The sequence below is a fragment of the Leptonychotes weddellii genome, chromosome 14 (assembly GCF_054177405.1).
Source record: "Leptonychotes weddellii isolate Sample4059 chromosome 14, ASM5417740v2, whole genome shotgun sequence".
Lineage (NCBI taxonomy): Eukaryota > Metazoa > Chordata > Mammalia > Carnivora > Phocidae > Leptonychotes > Leptonychotes weddellii.
The window spans coordinates 69,668,771-69,686,648 of NC_138382.1; the positions used below are offsets into that span (position 1 = coordinate 69,668,771).

The 17,878-nt window shown below is 37.1% G+C and overlaps 1 protein-coding gene across 9 annotated transcripts in view; it reads left to right on the forward strand.

The window, feature by feature from the left end:
• The window catches only part of RABGAP1 (RAB GTPase activating protein 1), a 162,482-nt gene that overhangs the window by 77,811 nt on the left and 66,793 nt on the right, over nt 1-17,878 (forward strand). For 8 of the 9 annotated variants that reach the window (XR_014140151.1, XM_081803545.1, XM_081803539.1 and 5 more), the window contains one exon: nt 2,514-2,664. Coding sequence is in view for 7 of the 9 variants with exons in the window: in XM_081803545.1 (XP_081659671.1) it covers nt 2,514-2,664 (151 nt within the window). In the remaining 2 variants the exon portion in view is untranslated. Of the gene's footprint in view, nt 1-2,513; nt 2,665-16,481; nt 16,880-17,878 lie in introns of those variants that run through there. The other variant, XM_081803547.1, reaches the window with a different exon arrangement.

Genomic DNA, 17,878 nt, shown 5'->3' on the forward strand with positions numbered 1-17,878 from the left:
TGTATATGTTCTGTAGGTAGGAAACATTGCAATATCATGGAATTTTAGAGCCTAATAGACCTGGCTTCAAATCCTACCTCTCCTCCGTCCAAGCTGTATGGTCTTGGGCAAGTCACTTAACTCTTCTGAGTCTGTTTCTTCATTTACAAAATATACAAGTCTTTAAAATTACCATTCAAGATTATTGTGAGTTAAAAATAATGGATGTTGTACTAGTAGTAATAGTAGTGAGAATTAATGAATTTACCATATGCCAGGCATTGTGCTAAGTTATGTACTTGATTTCAGCTATTATAACAGCCTTATGAACTAGTATCTATTTATATAGATGAGGAAACTGGCTCAGAGATTTAGTCAGCAATTCTGGTTAGTAAATGGCAGACCTAAAATTTTTAACACAGGCAAGTCTGAGCCTAAAGTTGGTTTATTTAACTCCACGTTAGATTTTAGTGGCAGTATTGTAATAGTACCTTTGAGCTCTAATTCTCCAAGTACATTTTAATGTGATTCTTAGTGGATAAGAGAACTAATGTTGGTATAAAATAGTATGTTGAGGGTAAATAAAGTTAATACGATCAATGACATAAAGTTATTCTGAAAATAATTTTACCAATATAAATTAAGCTAGGATTAGCATATAAACCTAGGGTTAGGTTTATTATTTCTGTAAAGAGCCAGGTCATAAATACCTAGGCCATAAATATATATAGGTCATAAATATTAGGCTCTGTGGCCCAGTAGTCTCTGTCACTACTACTCAACTCTGCTGTTGTGGTGCAAAGGCAGTCATAGACAATACGTAAACAATTTAAAAAGCCTATGTTTCAATAAAAGTTGCTTTACAGAAACACGCAGTGGGCAGATTTGGCCCACAGGCCATAGTGCACCAATCCTTGAATTAAGTAGCAATTGCTTTTGTTCTTTCTGCTCCCAACCCTTCAACTTTTATATATATATATATTTTTTTTTCCAAGCAAAGACAAAACCATATTGAATTGTCTATAGCTACTGCATTAGGGTACTAGCATCACGGAATTAACCATTTTTAAATGTACTGTGCATTATTCTTTAGAATTCTGGGAATGTTTTGAGAAAAGTCTGAGTCCTTTTTGTATTTTGAGAGTGGTCATTTTGTATCAGTAACTTCTGTTTAAATCTGGTAGTCACAGAAGCCTTTCCAGGTCAGGATTCTGCATTACTGACTCAGTAATGGTGGCTTTCAAAACACAAAGCAGCCATGAAATCCAACAGAATATTTATTGATCTGAGTTTGAGGACTGCCTGAGTCATTTAATCGACTTCCCTGAACTTCTTTCTCCATCGGTAAAACTGGAAATACTAACCACCTACCTCAGATGGTTATTGTGAAGATCAAATAAGATTATATGTAAATCACTTTATAAATTGGTACCAATTCAGGCGCCTGGGTGGCTCAGTCGGTTAAATGTCTCCCTTCGGCTCAGGTCATGATCCTGGGGTCCTGGGATCGAGTCCCGCATCAGGTTCCTTGCTCTGTGGGGAGCCTGCTTCTCCCTCTCCTCCCCACTTGTGCTCTCTCTCACTATCTTTGTCTCTCTCTCTCAAATAAATAAATAAAATCTAAAAAAAAATTAAAAATTGTACCATTTCAAGATAAGTTTTATTTTCCCCATTTTATAGATTAGATAAATGAAGTTCAAAGACTTTAATAACTTATTTTGATGTTACAGTAGTACAGTAGAAATTTTCTTATAGTCATTCAAAAATGTTACTTGAAGCAAGGTATCATAAAAAAATGCTGAAAGCTTTATTTTTATATTTATTTTAAATATTTATTTTAGCTTAATTTTAACTTGGTACATATAAATACACAATTCATTTGTGAGTTTTGATGCAGGGCCAAGCTCTTATCTTTGGCTTTGTGTCCGCTGATTGGAATTTTGCTTTGTTTTTCTTAAATAAGCCACAACCATGAAGCTATAGTTTCTAGTTTTGATTTTTATTTAAAAAAATAAAAATAGAGCAATAATTTAAAGATACTTAGGAAACAGTCTGCACAATTCTTTCCACCACCCAGTCTTTTAGTTATCTTGGCCACATCTAATTCAACAGCTTTATTTTTTTTTTCTTTATTAGTATGTTACCTTTATTAAGTCTGTAAAAATCATTTAGTCTAGTTTTCATAAAAATAACACTGTTTATGGGTGCCTGGCCAGCTCAGTCGGTGGAGGGTGTGACTCTTGATCTTGGGGTTGTGAGTTTGAGCCCCATATTGGATGTAGAGATTACTTAAAAATAAGATTTTTTTTTTTTAAAGATTTGATTTATTTGAGAGAGTGCAAGAGAGATCACAGAGGGGGAGGGAGAAGCAGAGTTGCTGCTGAGTGGAGAGCCCGGTGCAGGGCTCAATCCCAAAATCCTGAGATCCTGACCTGAGCTGAAGGCAGATGCTCAACCGACTGAGCCACCCAGGAGCCCCAAAAATAAGATCTTTAAAAAAATAATACACTTACAGATTATGGCTTTATTTTTAGGCATCTCAACTTGAGTGTGAGACCAAAGCAGTTGTCATCCTTAGTAAGGAGCGGTGTTCCTGAAGCTCTGCGAGGAGAAGTCTGGCAGCTGCTAGCAGGTTGTCACAACAACGACCACCTGGTAGAAAAATACCGAATTCTCATTACAAAGGTAAGGGGCTGGTAATTCAGCATTAATCCTTTTAAAAATCTGTTAGGAAAAGATTGTTATGGCTATTTGATTTCAGGGAACTTTTTATAATTCCTTTATCTAATATAAGAATAGAACTTTTAAATACACTTCTAGCCCAAAGTTGTTTCTAGTGTTGGCACAGAAAAGAAGGAAAAAGGTTTTCTTTCTTGATTGGCTTCACCTCAGAGGCAAAAGATGTCCTCTACTCATTGGGTAGCTAAATCCTTTTTGAACATAATTGTATTTTTAGATCATTCGTGCTATGCAGTATGAAAAACTTTCTTTTGTTTATTTTAATTGTTTTCACACTTCACAGAAATGTGTTCTTTGTAGGTAAGGCTTAGTTCTAGTTTCTACAATTCGAAGAACATGATTTTATTCTTTTCAATTGTATTCCCTTTAGCTCATTCCTCTAAAAGGAAGAATTCTCATTTTTTATAGTATCCCTTTCTCAAGTGCATACATTCCTCAAGGTTTTATAAGCAAAGCAATAAAAACTATTCTCTGTACAGCATACAAGAATTGAAATTAATTTTCTTCAAGATTCGATGATGCTTTGTGCCTTTGCACCCATCTCATTGGTTTTAATTGTTGTTGTTGTTTCTCACATTCATGAAGTATTTATCTTTGGAAAGCAGTTTCTCCAGTCCCAGACCTGGGTTTTGAATGAATTGCTCAGAACCCTCAATAAAACATCAGCATTTTTCAGTGTGACAAAAGGTGGGCTTCTTTTAAAGATACATTAAAACCTTAAATGAATAATATCTCCATAAAACTATTACTTTAAAAAATACTTATAGGGGAAGAACAGCATTTGAACACAAAATTGGACCTTTTCTCACCAAAAAATGACTTTTACTTGATCAAAATATTGCTGTTGTCATCATTTTATTTCTAGACAGATTTTTTTTTTTTTTTTTTTTGAAGAACTAATATTCTGATTCCCTCCATCATGTTGCTGTCATTGTTCAAACAGCATTTATTGAGTGCTCATTACAACCTTAGTGCAGGAGCTAGGAGGTGAAACACAAAGCAATCATTTGTCATTACAATAGACACAAGTCATAGGGTGGCCTGAAATAGCAGTGGGGGCCATTGAAGGAGTGATTAATTCAGCTTGGGAGAACAGGAGAGTAATGTAATAAGTAATGTAACATTTAAGACCAGTTCCAGAGAAGAGCTCCCCAGCCATGGACAGATGGAAGAGCATTGTACTTGTAGTATGAATGGAGGCATTGAAGAATGAAGATACGTAACAGGTATAGCTAGTGAAGGTACACCTACTTGGTTGTTTTTTTTTTTTTTTCCTATTGCTGGCAAATTATATTTTGGATAAATAATTCTCAGTTATCTCTCTGTCTTTCCAGATCTTCTTTTGAAGTCCTTTGAAACATTTGGTCAAAAATTGTTTCTTAAATGTTTTTGGTGTGGATTTTCAGACAGATAATTTTTAAAGATACGAACTGTCCAGTTTTTCTGGTTCCATGAAAATGGTGGTTCTTGAATAGGAACCTGGTAGTTATATGATGTGTAAAAGATCACTTTATTAACAAACTCTGATCTATTTGATTAACGTTTTATATATGCTGGTGTCATGTGCTTTTTATTTCACATTAAACTTCTACTGTGTGGGTGGCTAGAACCTAAAAAGATTTCTCATGGATGTATAATTATTTAGGGGCGCCTGGGTGGCTCAATCGTTAAGCATCTGCCTTCGGCTCAGGTTGTGATCCCAGGGTCCTGGGATCGAGCCCCGCATCGGGCTCCCTGCTCTGCGGGAAGCCTGCTTCTCCCTCTCCCACTCCCCCTGCTTGTGTTCCCTCTCTCACTGTGTCTCTCTGTCAAATAAAAAAAAAAAGATTTAATTAATTAATTAATTGCTGGTAGATGATTAGAAAATACAGATTATTTAACCATCATAATATTGGTGAATGCTTCTTTTTGTTTTACACTGCAGTATTATTTAATGTAAGTTTATATTGCTTTTCTTTTCAGCCTTACTGGAAATAATAGTTATTGTTGTATAGGAATGGTATTGATATTTTAAATTTTGTTCTGAAATTTTTTTAGGGGAAAAATTACTTTAAAATTTTTTAAATTTATTTTCACAGCAAGGTGTAATTTATATAGGCTAAAATATACAACTTTGAGGTATACAACTCAGTGATATTTTACATATAAATACACCGCTGTGACTACTACTAAGAGGAAGAATATACCCAGCACCCCAAAAAGTTATTTCTGTCACATTCCAATCATAACCGCCCCTTCTCCGCCCTTGAATAACCATTATTCTGACTCTTCTTTCCCTACCATTAGTTTCAGTTATTCCTGAACTTCATTTAAATGCAATCATGCAGTTGTGCAGCATGTCCTTGTTTGTATGTGACTTCTTTTGATCATTCTATTTTGGGAGTGTATCAGGAGGCGTCTTCATTTTTTTGTTGTTTTCATTTTTTTAATTGCTGAGAGTATTCCACTGTATGAATAAGCCACACTTGAAAAAAATCTATGCTGCTGTTACAGATGTTTGGTTTTGCTTTGTTCTTTTCCAGTTTTAGCCATTATGAGCAAAGCTGCTATGAGCGTTCTTGCATTTAGCAAATGTTATGGTCTGAATGTTTGTCTCCCTCAAAATTCATGTGGTGAAATTTAATTTCCAAAGTGATGGTGTTAGTATTAGGAGATGGGGACTTTGGGAGGTGATTAAGTCATGACAGAGATCTCATGATAGCGATTAGCACCCTTATAAAAAAGGGTCCAGAAAGCTCCCTCGCTGCCTTCCATCGTTTGAGGGCACAGCAAGAAGTCAGTAGTCTGCAGTGAAGGAGAGGGTCTTCATCAGATCCCAACCATGTTCACACCCTGATCTTGGATTTCCTGCCTCCAGAACTATGTGCAATAAATTTCCACTGTTTTTAAGCCATCCAGTCTGTGGTATTTGTTATAGCAGTCCAGATGGACTAAAACAGCAGGATTTGTACATATTAGTATACATGTATTGACAATAATATTTACTTATGTATATGTATTATATTTTTAATTTATTTTGGACATGGGTTCTTTGCCAGATACATGCTTTATGTTCTGAAATTCCACCTGTAATATTACTTTAGAGGGTTATTTATTTATTTATTTATTTGAAAGAGCACAGAGGGAGAGGGAGAAGCAGGCTCCCTGCTGAGCGGAGAGCTCCACATGGGGCCCGGTTCCAGGACCTTGAGATGAGAACCTGAGCCGAAGGCAGACGCTTAACTGACTGAGCCACCCAGGCCCCCCTCGAGGTTTATTTTGCTTAGCTTCTTCAAAGACTAAATTTAAGATAGGACACAGGGACTTGATTTGTAGAGTGAAGCGCCCCCCCCCCCCGAAAATTAACTTGCAAACAAAACTGCTGAATGTCTTCATCATCATCTTGCTTTGTCAAGCTTGACTTATAATGGGATATATGTAGGATTTTTCCCATGTGACTTTTGTAATCCAAGGACAAAGGCCTTTCAGTAATAGAAAATACATAGGTATATATATTTTTAAGGTTTTTTTAAGATTTATTTTTGTGTTAGAGAGAGCAAGAGCATGTGGAGGGGGAGGGGCAGAGGGAGAGAAGAATCTCCAGCAGACTCCCTGCTGAACAAGGAGCCTGACGTGGTGCTCCATCCAACGACCCTGAGATCATGACCTGAGTTGAAATCAAAAGTTGGATGCTTAACCAGCTGCGCCACCCAGGCGCCCCAAGGTGCTTCTTATTTCTAAAAGCAATGGAGTTTGGAGGCACTCTTGTTTTTGTTTTTGTTTTATGTTTGTTTGGGGTTTTTGTTTTTTGCTTTTTCATCTCAAGAATGAAAAAGTATAATAATAATAGCTGCCCCTTTTGAGCACATGTGTCACATGCCGAATTGAGCACTTTATAGTCATTATGTCATTATTCTAAGAAAATCCCCATGAAGTGGTAATTACTATTTCCGTTTTAGAAATGAAGCAGAGGTTCAGTGAAGCTTAGTAATTTGCTTTCAGTCATTCAGCATGTAAATAAATGATAGAGGCAGAATTTGAACTCAGGAACGACTCCAAAGCTGGTTCTTTTCCAGTATTCTCCCTACTTGTCTATCCTTGAACTTAAATAAAAATTTTTGTATACAGCCATATGTGTACTCATACAGAATTTCATGTGGACACATAAACATGCTTATTTTTATGTGTAGATTTTTATTCAGTTACTCTTCTCTTGGTAGGCATTTACTTTGTTTCCAGATTCTAGCCTCTCCAAACATCCTTGTATGTGTTCTAAATCTTTTATGGAATAGAATCTCAGGAGTATGATTGCTGGATCAAAGGGTCACATGTTTTTTAAAGTGACTTTTAATTTTTATATTTAATTTACTTATATCCAGTTTGGTTCTCTGAAAGGCTATTACTGTTCATAGTTCACCAGCAATGTAGCAAAGTATCTGTAGCCCCACATCCCAAACAGTATTAGTTACCAGTAACTGTATTTAATTTTTTGCTCTCAGTGGATGTAAGTGATACCAGCATATCTTCAGTTTGCAGTTCTCTGCCTACCAGTAAATTTGAGCGATTTGCTCTTCTGTGAGTTACCTCTTTATCTTTATTAAACATAAAATCTCAAAGCCAGAGATGGAAGAAAATCACTTAAATAAAATAAAAATTATTTACCAAAAAAAGAACTCTCTAAGTATTCTCTATTATGTATATTACTCCTTTATCTTCATTATAAATACCTTTCTAAAACTAATTCCTTATTGACTTTATTGATGGTTTCATGCCATACAAAACGTTTTCAATTTTTATGTAGAAAATTGTGTCTCGGTTAAGGTCTCCTACCTTTAAGTTTTGTTAAGTGCAGTTTCTAAGATTTTCTTGCAAGATTTTTATTGTATGTGTTATATATTTATATCTTTAATCCATCTGGAACTTATTTTTGTACATGGCATATGATAGCGGCCCAATTTTAATTTTTTCCCGGATGGATAACTAGTTGTGCTACTCCTGTTTTCCTACTGAGTAGAACTACCATCTTTGTTAGATCTGAAATTCTTACATATACTGAAATTGAGTTCTGGATTTTTCTGTTTATTGATCTGTTTGTGTTACTCCTATGCCAATACTGTTTTGGTTAAAGAGGCTTCAAGTTATGTTCTGATATCTGGTAAAGCAAATCTTTTTTCACTATTTCTTATTCCATATTTTTCTTATATATTCTTATATATTTAATCTTCCATATAAACCTTAAAATCACTTTCTTCAATCTCACCACCACTATCTCCCTATAAGGTTATGTGAGGATTCTAATTAGAATTTTATTTAACTTACATATTAATTTAGGCTATAAATTACATTGTTATAGTGTCTTTACATCTAAGAGTATGGTATGTCTTGCCACTTTTATGTCTGTTAAAGACTTTAGAGTTGCTTTCCTTTACGTCTTGTGCCTTTTTTGTTAAATTTATTCCTAATAATTATCCTAGAGTGTTCTTGCTGTTGCAAATGGAGTATTTTTTCCTTTCTATTTCAGGGTGCTAATTGCTACAAAAGAGAATAGACATTGGTTCTTTTTTTTTATTCCGTATCCATCTGCCTTTTGATATTTCGATTAGTTCTCCTAATTTTATACTAGCATCTTTTGAGATTTTCAGGTATGTAATTATGTCAGCAGCAAAAACAGTTGCACTTCTTTTTTCACTGTTTCTGCAGGCTATTAAATTTTCTTTGTTTATATGTTGGAAACATTAAGACAGGGGCACCTGGGTGGTTCAGTTGGTTAAGCGTGTGCCTTCATTCAGCTCAGGTCATGATCCCAGGGTCCTGGGATGGAGCCCTGCATTGGGCTCTCTGCTCAGTGGGGAGCCTGCTTCTCCTTCTGCCCCTCCCCCGTGCGTGTGCATGCGTGTGCGTGCGTGTGTGTGTGTGTATATGTGTGCATGTGTGCGCACATGCTCACTCGCTCTCTGTCAAATAAATAAAATCTTAAAAAGAAACATTAAGACAATGCTAAATGATGATGGTGATAACTAGCATCCTTGAGTTCTTCATTTTAATTAAGGTGGTTTTAGTTTTTTAATCTTTTGGAAGGCATGCTGTTCATTTTTGTTTTTTTGTAAATAATTTTTATTTTACTTAAGTGATTTTCTTCCATCTTTGGCTTTGAAGATTTTGTTAAGAATGTGTACTAAATTTTATCAAGAGGTTTTTTAGCCCTTAATATGATTTTTACACATTATCAACATTATGATAGACTTACTGATATTGAACTACCCTTGGCTTCATGGAATAAATTTCTGCAGACCAAATATTCCTAAATTCTTTGTTTTCTGTTCTTTCTGGCCTTTAACCAAAGGTTCCTTAATCCTGGTGTCTAGAGACAACTTGTCAGACTCATTGGGAGTAAGTGTGGCTTACCCTAATAAGTAAGCCACAGGGACTCCCATGGCCCCTCTTACCCCCAATTGTAAGACCTATAGCTGTTTGGGTCTGGTGAATCAAATAAATGAAGGAAAATAGAGACACTTGCTGGTTTCCAACTTCCAGAATCAGCCTCTGGCCCTTCCTTTTGGTTATTTCTCACCTTGTATGTCAGTGATTCTGGTTTTTTTGTTTGTTTTTTTGCTTAGTAGCAAAGATTTATGTCAAAATTGCTTCCTTAATGGATCCTTTTAATGAAAGAATAATGAAATAACAACATATTCTGAGGGTTCTCATTCCTTTCATCCAGTCAGCCTTGTGTTTTCTGAAACCTGTTTGCTTTTGTTTTTGTAGTGATTTTATTGATAAACTTCAGTGATAAGAATGTTTTGTTATGAATTTCAAGTTTTTATCCAAAATCTAAACTAGTGACAAGTCCATGTAACCAATATTTACATTTTTAATTGTCTGTCCGAGGGAAGTCCTAGAGGCCTAGCCACATTTTACCAGTCTGGAAAAATAATTCAAATATCTAATTATAATGTCATTATTATTCAGATTTTTGGTTTTAATTAAAATTATCTCTTTAGTAGATACGTTAATAGTAAAAGATTCAATAATATATAATCATATAACCTGCCTGTAGGTACCAAGCAAAAAGGGGGTCAATTTAGCAAAAAGAGCACTGACCATAGAGTTAGGAAGCCTGAGTACTGGTTTCAGCTCTGCGGTTAGCTTATGAACTCAAATGAGTTCTGCACTTGTGGCCATTCACCTCCTCTTCTCTGACATTAGGTTGCTAAAGTAATTGGATGATCGTCCTTTAAGCTTGAAAATTCTAGAAAATTAGATATGTAACCTTTTGAGTCCTGCCCCCCAAAATAGCCCAGGATTTCACAATTGAGTACTCTTGCTATCTGATTCTATAGGAAAATAGGTTTTGAGTACACTTTTAAGAACTATATTGTGTGCTCCCATATAGCAGTTGCTGTAGTTGGTCTGCTATAGACTGAATGTTTATGTCCCCCTAAAATTTATATGTTGAAATCCTAACCCCTAGAACCTGCTAGTATTTGGAAGTGGGTCTTTGGGAGGTTAGTAGGTTGAAAGAGAGCAATCCTCAAGAATGCAATTAGTATCTTTTTAAAAAAAGACTCCAGATCGCTACATTGCCCCTTCTACCTTAAGAGGACATAGCAGTAGATGGCCATGGGTCCTCACGGTACACCACATCTGCCAACACCTAAATTTTGGACTTCCTAGCCTCCAGAACTGTGCTAAATTTCTGTTTTTTATAAGTTAGTCTGGTATTTTTGTTAGAACAACCTGAATGGACTAAGACAAGTTTTTCTCAAATTGTTATTTGTGAAAATCATTTCAGGTCTCCATATCCCATCTCTGTACTGTCCTGTCCCCTGTAGTGAGTTGCTGTAAGTAGTATCTGTCCAGGGAGTTCTAAAGGTTTCCTGAATTATAAGACTGGAAACATAATAGGCTTGATCATATTAAAATATCTGATATTTGATAATTTTTGATCTACAGATAGGTAATTTCATATACATCAACCTAATAGGTGAATTAAACAGTTATTATGCTAGGGTTTTATTTGAAACATCTTCCCATCTAAAAGCAGAATTGCCTGTTGTTTTTATTAGGCATTTGTTGTTTAGTCAGCCGTAAATACCTTTGAAAGCCTACTTTATGTCAGCCCTGTGCTAGGTTTCATGGATATGCCCATGAATAAAATGTATCTGCTCCCTGGTTTGAGAGAGACTATAGTCTAATGAGGTAAATAAGCAATTAACTAACCATTTAATAAAATTATATAAGAGTTATAGAAGAGAAAATAGTGCCATGTGGCACACGACAAGAACTTTTCAATCTAAGGATTCAAAAAGGTCTCTTGTTCAGAAATTATCGAGGGAAGGGGATTGTTGTGGTGGGATAAGGTGCTGCATGGCATATGTGATGTTAGAAGTAGGGGGAAAAATGCAGAATGAAATGAGGCCAGAAAAGATAGATAGGGGCTGGATCTTCGAAAGCTTAAATAAGGCATATTCGAGATTTTTAGCAATAGAAAGTCATTGAAACATTAGAAGGCACTATGCAAAGTGGATTAGAGTATTGTCTAAAGGCAGATTGTCTTGATTCAAATCGTTCTTCCTACTGTATTTAAGCCATTAACATTGGGCAATAAATTACATTAGACTTTTGTTTCTTTATCTGTAAAATGAGATGACAGTAGTACCTTATTTGTAGAGCTGTTAAATGAACTTAGATAATGTGTGAAAACACTAGGTACAATTTTAGCCCATAGTAAGTATAAATTATTCCTTAGTTATTGGTATTATTTGTATTATCATTATTAGTTTTAGAATGGTCATTCCAGTTACTTGAGTTAGAATGGAGTAAGATTAATTGAAGCAAAACCTGTTAGTAATTTAGGCAAAAGATGATTGTGACTTGGATTGGAGTAGTGGCAAAACAGATAGGGTAAGATACTATTTGAGAGAAGTTTCAGAAATACTTGGCATTTGGTGATTGAGTGAATGTGGGAGATGAGGGAGAGGGAAGAGTAAAAGATGATGAGTCAAGGACCTCAGATTGGTTTTGGAATGACATTGGTACAAATACACCCCTATCAACTGCATTTAAATAATATGTTAATTAAATAAATCAACATTTAAAGCTTATTTTTACAGAATAATAAGTAGTAGATAATGCCCAGAAGTGAAGCTTAGGAATTTGAAGAACTGAGATTGATCCTTTCTCCTCTGTAATATTTAAACCACTGAATAAGTTGAGAGAAGAATAAATACAACTTGAGCAGTCATTTCCCTTTTCTGTTTCATGTTTCCTCTTTTTTGCCTTATTTCCTTTTTAGTTCTGTCACTTTCATTTTTTAGTTTTAGGTTGAACCATATAGAAGTTTCCAGTTTTGGGCGCCTGGGTGGCTCAGTTGGTTAAGCGACTGCTTTCGGCTCAGGTCATGATCCTGGAGTCCTGGGATCGAGTCCCGCATCGGGCTCCCTGCTCAGCGGGGAGTCTGCTTCTCCCTCTCACCCTCCGCCCCTCTCATGCTCTCTCTCTCTCTCATTCTCTCAAATAAATAAAATCTTTAAAAAAAAAAAAAAGTTTCCAGTTTTGTAGATCAGAAACTATTTAACCAGAAATGAAATGGTTAAATATTGGCCATTTTACATGGTTCATCCAGTTGTATTCTCATTCTGTAAGAATTTTTAACCAGGGCTCTGAGGGTCCCTTTTGAGTTAAATTGAGCATCTAAGCCTATCTGAAAGAATGTTGCTGTGATGACATAAGGACCAGTGAAACGAAGTCCCATGAAGTAGGTGACTTAAACCTGGTATCATCCATTCAGTGTGGCTCTGGGAGGACATCTCGTGGCCAGAGTTTTTGTTAGCTTTACCGAAAGAGACATGTTATATATTATTTTCGATGTTTTTTTTTTAATATCTTATTTATTTATTTGACAGAGAGAGAGCAAGAGAGGGAACACAAGCAGGGGGAGTGGGAGAGGGAGAAGCAGACTTCCCGCTGAGCAGGGAACCCCACGCGGGGCTCGATCCCAGGACCCCGGGATCATGACCTGAGCCGAAGGCAGAGGCTTAACGACTGAGCCACCCAGGCGCCCTTCGATGTTTTTTCAAATCTGATTATAAAAATGGTACATTTGACTCTTGACCAGCATGCAGCTTAGGGGCAGTGACCCCCCCCAACATTTGAAAATCCACATAAAACTTTTGACTCCCCCAAAACTCTACTACTAATAGCCTACTGTTGACTAGAGGCCTTACCAATAACATAAACAGTTGGTTAGCACATATGTTATACGTATTAAATACTGTATTCTTACAGTAAAGTAAGCTAGAGAAAAGAATGTTATTTAAATCATAAGAAGAGAAAATACATTTACAGTACTGCAGTATTTATTGAAAAAATTCACTTATAAGTGGACCTGTGCAGTTTAAACCCATGTTGTTCAAGGATCAACTGTACAAAGAAATTGGGAAATTCATAAAATATAGAAAAACATAAAATAAAAAATTGCTTGTAATCCCACCCACGATCCACTAAAAAGTAGAGTTGATTTCCAGTGTCTTTCCTTCCAATCATATATATATAGATATATATATATATACACATACAGAAATAAAAAGCCACAAGTATATCATGAGATTGCATTATTTTTTTTTTAAGATTTTATTTATTTATATGACAGAGAGAGCGTACAAGCAAGAGGAGCAGGAGAGGGAGAAGTACGCTCTCTGCTGAGCAGAGAGCCCGATGTAGGGCTCAGTCCCAGGACCCAGGGATCATGACCTGAGCTGAAGGCAGACACTTAATGACTGAGCCACCCAGGCGCCCCAGGAAACAGACTCTTAACTATAGAGAACAAACTGATGGTTACTAGAGGTGGGGAAGAAGGGGGATAGGTTAAATAGGTGATGAGCACCAAATGTTATATGGAAATGTTGAGTCACTATATTGTACACCTAAAACTAATATTATACTGTAAACTAACTAGAATTTAAATAAAAACTTAAAAAAAGAAAAAGGGAAGTATATATAGATTTTTTTTTAAAGATTTTATTTATTTATTTGACAGAGAGCGAGAGAGGGAATACAAGCAGGGGGAGTGGAAGAGGGAGAAGCAGGCTTCCCGCTGAGCAGGGAGCCCAATGCGGGGCTCGATCCCAGGGCCCCAGGATCATGACCTGAGCCACCCAGGCACCCGTATAGATTTTTTTTGTAAGATCTATGCATTTGGGGCTCCTGGGTAGCTCAGTCGTTAAGCGGCTGCCTTCGGCTCAGGTCATGATCCCAGGGTCCTGGGATCGAGCCCCACGTCAGGCTCCCGGCTCAGCGGGGAGCCTGCTTCTCCCGCTCCCTCTACCTGCCGCTCTGCCTACTTATGCTCCCTTATCTCTCTGTTGAATAAATAAATTTAAAAAACTTAAAAAAAAAAAGATTTATGTGTTTATTTTAGAGAGAGAGTGCAGGGGGGAGGAGCAGAGGGGGAGGGAGAGTCCCAAGCAGACTTCATGCCGAGAGGGGAGCGTAACACCCCCAGGCTCAATCTCAATATCCCAGATCACCACCTGAGCCGAGAAACCAAGAGTCAGAGGCTTAACGCTGTGCCACCCAGGCGCCCCTGTGTAGATTTTTGTTGAGGACATAGATTTATTGCCACTTTATGTCCTTAATAATGTTTTTCTTCTGAAGAAAATGTTTTTCTTTAATCTGAAACAAAACACTTAACTCTTGACTGATTTGGTAAAGTGTGGCTCTCAAGCTTTTTGTTGTTTTAGGTTTCCTATATGAATATTTTGATCATAGCTCCAAGTGATTTTATTAAAATAGAAATGAAGTTGAAAGAACTACTGTTATACTAGTGATAGTAATGTAACAGCTTGTATTTTTATTACATTTTTAATTCTTTCAAGTTATTAACCGGTGTAATGTCTTTTTTTTAATCAGCGTAACTGTCTAGTTTTATACATGAGACACCCGAAATGGAGAATAAGTTACATGAGAAACTTCACAAGTAGTTAGAAAAGCTTGTACTATTGACTTTGGTAAATGTTATTTCTGTTTATTGAAATATAACTCTCAGAAATCATTTTTTTTCATTCAGTATTAGCACTCAAACAATGACAGTTCAAAAAGAAAGTGTGTGGCAGATTATAGAATAGTGAGTAACCTGGTTTGTCTGGAGGGCAAGATGTGTGGGGGGTGGTGTGGAATAGGGAGATTAGATTGGAGAGGCACTAGGGAGCCATTGACTTTTATTGAGCTGTGGATGCCATAATAAAGCATATACTATTAGATGTTTAGGCAGAAATGAATAGATTGAAAAATGAAGAAGATTAAAAGCCCAGACAATATTTAATGATGGCCTAAAGTATTAAAAACTGAATTAAGAGCCACTGTAGATATAGATTTCCAGGAACCTGGTGAATAAGAGTAGTACATTGAGTGGGGAGAGAGTGGTCAGAATGATTCCTGAGTTTCTTAACTGAGTGCCTGGGAAAAATAAAAGTGTTGGAAAAAGATAAAAGAGGCCAATTTGTTGAGAAAAATGTATTTTATTTTGGACATGCTGTGGGTGAAGTCTACAGGACATCCAGGTGGAAGATGCATTGGCTAGCAGGCAAACTGTAAATGGGAAAGAATGCTCAGGAGTAAAGTCAGGGCTGGAGATATAGGCAGAGAAATTATTAGTGTAGAGGGAATAATTGATGCCATATCATCATTCGTTCTTTATAGATACTTTTACTGCCTTACGTATGTATAGCCTCAATGTATTTGAGGAACGTGTGACAGCAAAATATCCAAATAACTGTTGGATATTCTGTTGTGCCTCAGAACTGGGCAGTCACAATAAGAGAGGCATTTTAGGAATCAGAGGACCCCATCCTCAAGCAGTGCAAACATGGTTGGCAGAAAAACACAGACTACCTACGAAGGGTATTTTAGTTCTAGGAGAAGAAAGGGAATAAAGTTATATACCCACTATGTGCTAAATATTGGTAAGCCTTTTGTATGTATACACTGTCTCCTTTATTTCGCAATAACTCTGTGAAATAGGGAGTATGATCCTCATTTTAACAGATGATGAAACTGAGGGTAAGAGGCTTAGTAATGTAAGACCAAGATTTGAACCAGTTGGGTGGTCAGTGCCATGGGTTTTTTATATGCCACACTTAGCCATGTTTTCCAGTAAGATCTGTCAAATATAGCTATCAAGCTTATGCTCAGTAGGTTTTTTAGTGTTGCCTTCCTATAATAAGTGGAGTGCTTTAGCTCTTAAGATATAATTAATTGAATTCTGATTATGGGGGACCATTTGCTTGCAGTGAGGAGGCATGTGTGTGAAACAAAAAATGAAAATTGGATCACATAACATGTATCCTTGCCCAGGTGTGCCATCTTTCTAGAATGCCAGAATATAATCCCAACACAGTATAATATATCCCACAATATAATCCCAATTTGCATTGTTTTAAATAGGCACAAATGAGATTGTTTATTCTAAGATACATAAGCTGATTTGTACCAGGAAACTTCTTGCAGTTTTAAAGCCTGAGTGGAAATGGGTATATATATTTGTCCACCTTTTGTGTGTATTTTTGTGTACTGCTTCTCAGTAAACTAAAAGCAAGAAATGGCATCTCCAAACTATAGGGTAGCACTGAATACAGCAACAGCGTGCTTGTATGCTGTTTCCTCAGTGTTCAGAATGGGTGAGGTTTTCTTTATTTTTTCTCTTGAAAAACTGATTTTTAAGTTTGCTTGTTATTTTTGTCATCTTTCTTAAAATTAGCCAATATCCAGGGAATCGTGAGAGAAAATTAATGCTGAACATTTAGACTTCTAGCTAGAACTTCTTGTGTCACTGAATTAGAATTCCTCAGTTAACACTGCACTGTTAACACACTTTCATTCTTTAGCATTGCTCTTTGTCCCTGAGGAAAATGCTATAAGAAAATTGGAATTTCCTCTCACCATTACCCCTTTGGCTTTTGTTTCAGTCTAATTCCTGGCTGGCATTCTGTCCCGGTTACAACCCCTTGTCCTTACTAGCAGTCTAAATTTTGCTCATCGACTAAAAGGGGGATTCCAGACAGACGAGGAAACAGCTTTCAAACACTGCACTGCAGGCATATTAAGTTATTCCCCCACTGTGCAGTCGGGAAATCAGGGACCACTTCTCTGGCGATGAATTCTAATGAGCTGCTAAAGATGCCGAAGGGTGTGTGCGCATAGGCGTTTTCTTTCCCCTCCCCCATTTCTTCCTTTTCCCAAGCCCCCTCTTCTCCCTCTTTCCCCTCCTCCTCCTTTATCCCCTCCCTCTGTGTCTCAGTTCTGCAGTAAACGGGGCTGAGGCACATTCCTGCACTGCAAGGCTTTCTGTTAAGGATGTTTTGTGGCTTTTGTTTGGATTGCAGCATGCAGAATTACAGGTAACACTCTGAAATCGAGCTAGACAGATAAATTCTGTTGCAATGTTTTCAAAGAGGCAAAATATTACATTGGAATCAGTGAAGAAAATAAATTATCTTAAGTAATTTTATTAGTGGTAGTTATGGTAAAATATTTTTGGAAATGCTATAAGCAGATTCCTTTTCTTCCCCCAAAAGGCTCAAATGAAAGGAAATGGGGTTAGATTGATCTGGCTTGCAATTGATTTTGTTTTATGTTGATCATGAAAGCTTGCTGTTGTTGCTCCTCCTCTGTAGAGTCAGGACCAGTTTTGTGGGGTGTCGTTGAGAGTAGCCATGAATGGTTGTACCGGGTGGGGTGGGATGGAGTGGGAGGGTTGATACCAGCCTGAGCTAGCCAGGTTCTTTGATCAGGGCATTGGATGCAAAATGTAAAATGCTCTCTCCTTTTCTTCTATCAGCTGTTCAGAGGAGCCTCATTACAACTCCTGCTGAAGCTCCTAATCTTCCTCCCTTCTCTTCTGCCCCTACCCCCTACCCTCATTGGCCTGAAGACATTGTACCCAGAGTTTGCCTTACTCCCCTGGTGCTATGTGTATGGTAAACCTGGTACTATGGCCGCATCTGGGACTGGCCAGACAACTGCTGCTGGTTCTCCCTATTCCAAGAAGGATTTAAAGGGGAATTGTACTGCAGGCAGTGCACCAGAGCAGCATCAGGAGCTTGGGGACTAAGGCTCGTCTGGCATTATTACAGACCCACACAGCTGACCGCAATGACTGCAGCTGCTCCTCTGAACTGTTGGCAGC